We start from the raw sequence: 6,453 nt of genomic DNA, 5'->3' as shown, positions 1-6,453 counted from the left end.
TTTCATGAGCAATATTGGTTAGATAATGAATTAATTGCAGTTGGAGTGATAGACATTTTACCGTCTTGTATTTCCAGCGTTTACTTTTTTTACGATCCGGCCTACTCCTATCTCTCTTTAGGAACATTTAGGTTGATACAAATTTTAATTACATACAGTGTATAATAAACTATTGTTAACTTATATATCTCATTCAGCTCCCTACGAGAAGTTTACTTAACAAGGCAGTTCAATAAAGTAGCAAAAGATTTGAAGTATTACTACATGGGATTCTATATACACACATGCCCCAAAATGCGGTACAAGGCACGACTAAAGCCGTCAAAACTATTATGTCCCGAAACTTATGCTTGGTTCGATATAGAACCCTGTTTATTGAAATTAGATAAAGAAAAATATAGTAGATTCAACGATGATATTGATGCTATCGATGAAGATGGCATAGTAGATGTTCGTAAGGTAATAAGCGAAATTATTTTGACGAAATTAAATGTTTTTTTTTTTTAATTAATAAATCTTATTTACTTTAAGGTATTAGTTTTGTATCGCCAAGTTGCGATGCCCTACGAAATCTACAAAAAGGAATACCGTCAAACTGTTACGCCTCAAGAGGAAGATGAGATCAAAGAGTATGCTAGTTTGATTGGAATGAAGTGTGCGCAGAGAATGTTGCTTTATCGTTGTTAAAAATGCTAGCTACTAAGTCTGCAAAATATTTTAATCCAGGTATATTTCCTTTTTACGTATAGAGATGAACTCATTTATTTTACCGAAAGACAAGTCGTTGACACTAGGTATTCTTATGAAATAACATCGACTAACTAGTAAGTGTAATTTAAAAAAAATTAACATCTTAAAATAAAGTATTTGTGATTATAAATGTATAGTAAACGAATAAAACGTATTATAAAATAAACGTGGACTCTGTTTTATACTGCGCGTACGCTTTGCAATACTTATTCTTTTTCCTCTTTTTGTAAAATTATAGCATTGTAAAAATTCGAAATGTTATTCAATAATTAGAATACAAAAATTTGATATCTTTAGACAAGATAATGTATACTCAATTACATAGCAAGAATTTCTACTTTAATCAAAGTACGGTACGCGTTATGTAATGTGACACCGATAGTTATATAAGATATTCAATTATATCAGAAAATAAATATTATATTTTAATTTCACGCATGAGTACTTTTAAAACTTTATTTTTATTTTCTAAATGAATATCTTCTATTTAACAAAAAGGTAAAGTGGAAAGTAAATTTTGGATTTTGTTTAGATATATTTATTTAATACCGAAACGTTCAATAATCATATTTTTCGTAACATTCTAAATCGTATATAAAATAAAGGAATTTTATGTAGTGTACAAAATTCGTCGCTTGGAAAATTCTAAGACCAACGAGTGTCGCGCTATAATTTTCACGAACATAAAACATGTTCGTGTCGTGGTAAATCTATAAAATATATTTGCACTATTCTTCGTTTCACGATACATAATACATCGTCAACGTCCCGATCAATATTGACGGTAAAATTGACAATCCTAATTCTCATTGAAGTGAAAGTTCGTAACGTGTAACTCACAATTTATTCCTTAATACTAGCTTTTCAAACTTCTTCGTTTCACAGAACGTCAACAAAAATTCCAGTCTTCACCAGTTATTAATTCCTTGCACGCTCTTCATCTCTCTGCGGTTTAATTTCGTTCCATGGTTGGATGTTTCCGCTTCCGCCGAATAAGAAAATGATCATGCAAACTATGCACACCGCTGAACCGATCCAGAACAACGTCTGCCATCTGTCAATAGGATTCTACAAGGAAATAATAAATAAACACGTATTACATATATATCAATCAAGACAATTGTTAAGAAATGATTATTAAATTATTAAAGTGTGTAGTAATTCATGAAAAATATAACATGTAAAAGCACAAGCGTTATGTAGTAAGCAACACAAATTATACGTCATAATACACATACCCATACGAGTGTACAATGTAGTTAAGAGCGATGACAATGACGAAACACATTGGATGATGGGTGTACGTGTGATACTGCATCGCAAGCGGATAAAGGATGATGTGACTTGTGGGTACTTCTCGTACTATAAATTCGATGATATAGAGACAAGTAGTACCCACGAGTCATCACCACCACGACAATCTGAATGGATGTGAGTAGGTTTAGCTTTTAGACGAGATCTTTTGCGATTTCTCGCGTCAATATGCAGCATCTTGATATTGACATATTAATTGATACTTTGTACATCTGCACATGATACGAAAATTACATGCGATGCGTTATATATGTATATCGTTTCTAAGAAACACGTTTAAGAACATCCACGCAGGCATAATGTAAGATTATAAAAATAGAGCGTGTAAATTGAGGTGAAATCCTAGGCACGACTGAAGTGAAATTATTGTGAATGGTTAGAAAAAGCGGTTTCATTTCGGATGCATCGCACACACGATTCCCCAGTACTGCCCGTACTATGAGTTATGCAACAGAGTACAAGGCTGGACTGAGGTCTCGAATATGCCAAGAGCACCTCTACGATCAGCCTGTAACAAGATATCCGTTCTATCTTTATCGCAACGATGAGTGTACAAACAAAAAATTATGTAATTATTTATGGAATTAATTCATAACGTATGGATGATAATCCACAGAAATTGCTGCTGCTGCTGCTGTTGTTGTTGTTGTTACCACTATAGCATAGTAAAGCTGATAAGCGGATGCAAAGCAAAGCCGTGAAGGTGCACAGAGAATCACGAGAAAAATAGAAAGGTACTTACCCCATATTTTCCGGCTATCTCTTCTGTCAAAGGTGAAATGATCATGCCTGAAGTACAACCAATTGTATTCATGATACCGTATAGGAAACCAGCGAAGTTTGGCGAAAGATCCTGATTGTTGGATAAATTCGAGATGCTCGCCGCTCCGTTGAAACCAAGTGCTAACACTAGGAACACATTAGCCAGGACGAATCTGCATCCAACGTAGCCAACTAGGATGAGGAAGATACCAGGAAGAAGATGAGCTGAACAGAAGAACAATAAAATGTTAATTGCATAATAGACATTCACGATAAAATTAGATTAAAATGTATATTTAAGTAGAAAATACTTACAGAATATAGTAGCGCCCTTACGAAGTATGGTAATAGAAACAATTTGTTTCCTTTTCATCATATCACCGGCCCAGCTAAAGAAAAATCCAAGAATCATTCTTCCAGCCCATGGTAGACCAGCTGCTATTCCTCCCTTGGTCAACTCGAATCCAAGAGCCTTCGTAAGATACAACATCATCGAGTTCTGATAGAAGAACAGAAGGAACATATTTCCAAAGTGGCAAAGGACCAAACTGATGAACGGAATGGAAGTGAATATTTCTTTCAAAGGTGTTTCTTTGAACGTAGGCTTCTCGCTCCTCACTGTGCCCTCCTGCGCGCTAAAAGTTATTTAAACAAATTTTTAATAATGCAGAGTAATCTGTTATCCTATTTATCTAGTAATCAGCTTCCTACTTTCAAACTCTTATAGATAACTTTTCCACACTCACGTTAGGATAAGCTGCTTCTCCTCTTCAGAGATACCAGGATGTTCCTCAGGCGAGTCGTATGCCAGTATAGCCCAGAAAATAATCCAGATCATCATCATCAACGCAGGGATGTACCAGCCGCTTTCCCAAGTCGTTTTCTCCGCGATTGCAGCTACCATAGGATATGTTAGAATAGTACCAAATGTACCACCCAGCAAAGACCAAACGAAACGAGCTTTCTCGTCAGGAGGAGCCCATTTCGCGACCAAAGTGTGACACGCTGGAAAAGTCACACCACCAGTTACGCCAATTATTATTCTGGAGACTAAAAGTACGCCCCAGTGGAGTTGTGCAAGGATAGGACTGATCAGAGACACCAAACATGCTATCACTGATGTCCAGAGAATCGCACGCTTCGCTCCCCACTTCAGAGCCATTACACCACCCAGAAAATTGCCAGGAACATTCCCATAGCTGTAAGCAGCGATCAGCTGCCCTCGAACGCTGGTAGACCAGTCGAAAGGCAGACCATTAAACAGCTGTATACTGCCTCCTGATTTGCGAGTTTCTCGCGCTTCTGTCTCCCTTTGCACTCGAATATTATGTGCCTCTGGATTCACAACCGCCTCAGCTGCTTCTAATTTTTCAGCCAGAATTTGATCCTCCAACCAAGCGCCAGGATCCAACCAGGCGAGTGCACGACGAGCCCGAGATGATTCTGTCCTGCACACACCTCCGGTAGCGTTACCTGGCAGAGCTTTTATCATCGGTACAGCAAGGATTGGCATTTGTAAACGGCACATGTAATTGGTCCAACATGCCGTGAACATCATCAAGCAGATCAGTACTCTCGTAGGGATCCATCCTGTAAAATGAAAGAATACTTGGTGAGTTCGATGCTTGGGGAACAGTGCTTTCCACTGTTTCATTTATGCGATGTTTTTTTTCCATAAAATATGTGATGTATGAAGAATGAATTACGACATGATATTGAGCAACAAATTTCGTTATTCGCGCATTACATTTTTCACTTACTCAGTAATTTCCAAAATAGCGAATCAGAGCTACTGAAGAACCCGGATATACCAGAGCATCTTTCCGAGATAGATTTGAGAATAAACATCACGCGAGAAGAAGGAATAAAGAAAACGTGAAGACAACTATCTAACTAAACACCAACTGATGGAAATTTGATAGATCACCATGCCAACCATGATTGTTCGATCGTTCAAAAACTGATTTGTTTTATTTCGACTTCAAACTAAACTCATTCGCATGAGTGCGAAATAACATGTTATCGATATGCAAATGGAAAATATCATTGTTTTTCTTTTTTGGAATAAAACGATCTTAGTGAAATATTTTACAAACAGAAAAATATAGAATTTTGTAACTTTCTATATTGGAGAACGCGGGAGAAATAGCCATTGCTGCAACACTGTAAGAAACTTTCCTACAAGACTCATTACCTAGCACACAGTGTGTCTTTCAAAGAAAGTTCCCAACCACTTTCCAAGCATTCCGCCGTATTTACAAACTATCGTTACAGTATGCTGTTATTTACGAAATTGTTACCGCTTCGATTACCAATGCTACTCCCGTTCCGTGCACTATTACGAACGAGAAGTTAGTTTCCCTTTGGTCACTCGAACCGACCGAACGAATTCATATCGACAGGAAAATAGCTGATTTCAATGTAATATCAAAGGAAGAAAAAAAAACGGGTTAGTCTATAGAGACTTCGAGCGTTCTTAACACATCATCAAGAGGTCGAGGAATGTATATTAAAGAAAAAATTCGAATTCAAACAGGAACAAGGATAAACGTTCATTGCGTTGAAATCAGGAGTTACCGCGGAAGAAAATTAGCTAAGCAGTCTAAGTGATCATCGTCTAACAAGGTTAAATAACGGGCTGATTCGAAAACTATGCCGAGGAGTCTAGAGGCTGAGTCGACGGCCGCTGAAAATTCGGCAAGTTGCTGCTATCAATTCTGGTACCAATTACTCGTTGTTCCAATTTTAACCGTTTAAAATTATTCAAAAGAAAATCGAATTTCTAATTTCTATTGCAAGATAAATAGAATTTGAAAGATATTTCACTCACGTGGAAAATATTTCATATACAACTTCTTGTACATTCTTCAGTTTCAGCAGCTAGGACTGGACACGCACCAGCTAACGTCACTCTTCGATAAGGTTCCTCAAGACATTGCTCAGAAGCACGAAGAGAGGAAGAAAAATTCAACTTATTACAGATCACGCGAAAAGCGTAACGAACAACGAAACACGCCCGAAACTGACTATGGAATGACTGATGACATCGGTTATCCAGCCTGGCTATTTAAATGGTCGGCAGGTGAGAGTAAGTGGGGAAGCCAGGTACATCCCTTCCATGGGACAACGGGAAAGGACACCGAATTTCGAGGATCTAACCACCCCTGCTGGCTTGACCATAACCATTTTCTCGAGATACGCAGAACCCAGGGTATCCCGCAGCGATTTTTGTTGCAAAACTGCTGAATATGTATTCGTTCTGCCGCAAACAAATGCCATGCGTATGCTGTTGGGATAAAATACTAATTATACAACCGTTTTTGCTGATGTTTGCACTAAAATTTATGAAAATGATTAATGAGTTCTTTACTGCAATGAAAAATGTTTTTCAATTGTGAGAATATATATAGACTGTATATAAAAATTTAGGAAGGAAATGCTTAGAAGCAGCAAGAAATTTTTAATAAAAATGAGCCTTTACAAATTAGTCGTTTTTGTAGATATTCAATTTTCTAGGTATATTTGTTCTCAGACAGAGTTATTAATTTAGAAATTAAAAAATTTGAACATTTCTGCAACCTGTTTACTTTGTTAATCTATATTTCTACTGTGATGGTCTCATTTTTC

General features: G+C 36.9%; 2 protein-coding genes across 2 annotated transcripts in view; one reads left to right on the top strand and one right to left on the bottom strand.

The window, feature by feature from the left end:
* Window positions 1–687, top strand: part of LOC108571681 (arginyl-tRNA--protein transferase 1) — a 2,809-nt gene extending 2,122 nt beyond the window's left edge. Inside the window, exons 6-8 of the mRNA XM_017933784.1 lie at window positions 1–131; window positions 198–459; window positions 532–687. The exon at window positions 1–131 is cut by the window's left edge and continues 17 nt beyond it. Of these exons, the coding sequence (XP_017789273.1) occupies window positions 1–131; window positions 198–459; window positions 532–687 (549 nt within the window). The remainder of the gene's footprint in view (window positions 132–197; window positions 460–531) is intronic.
* Window positions 688–1,415: 728 nt separating this feature from the next.
* On the bottom strand, window positions 1,416–5,843 carry LOC108571659 (putative inorganic phosphate cotransporter). Its single transcript, XM_017933753.1, has 5 exons — window positions 5,657–5,843; window positions 3,573–4,416; window positions 3,142–3,461; window positions 2,807–3,051; window positions 1,416–1,818 (listed from the first exon to the last, which is right to left on the bottom strand). The coding sequence occupies exons 1-5, from the start codon at window positions 5,688–5,690 to the stop codon at window positions 1,669–1,671; spliced, it is 1,593 nt and encodes a 530-aa protein (XP_017789242.1). The 5' UTR covers window positions 5,691–5,843; the 3' UTR covers window positions 1,416–1,668.
* Window positions 5,844–6,453: the final 610 nt, after the last annotated feature.

This window comes from Habropoda laboriosa, unplaced genomic scaffold (assembly GCF_001263275.1).
Source record: "Habropoda laboriosa isolate 0110345459 unplaced genomic scaffold, ASM126327v1 scaffold123, whole genome shotgun sequence".
NCBI classification, from domain to species: Eukaryota; Metazoa; Arthropoda; class Insecta; order Hymenoptera; family Apidae; genus Habropoda; species Habropoda laboriosa.
The sequence above is the reverse complement of the archived record's forward strand: the minus strand, read 5'-3'. Positions and strand labels throughout refer to the sequence as shown.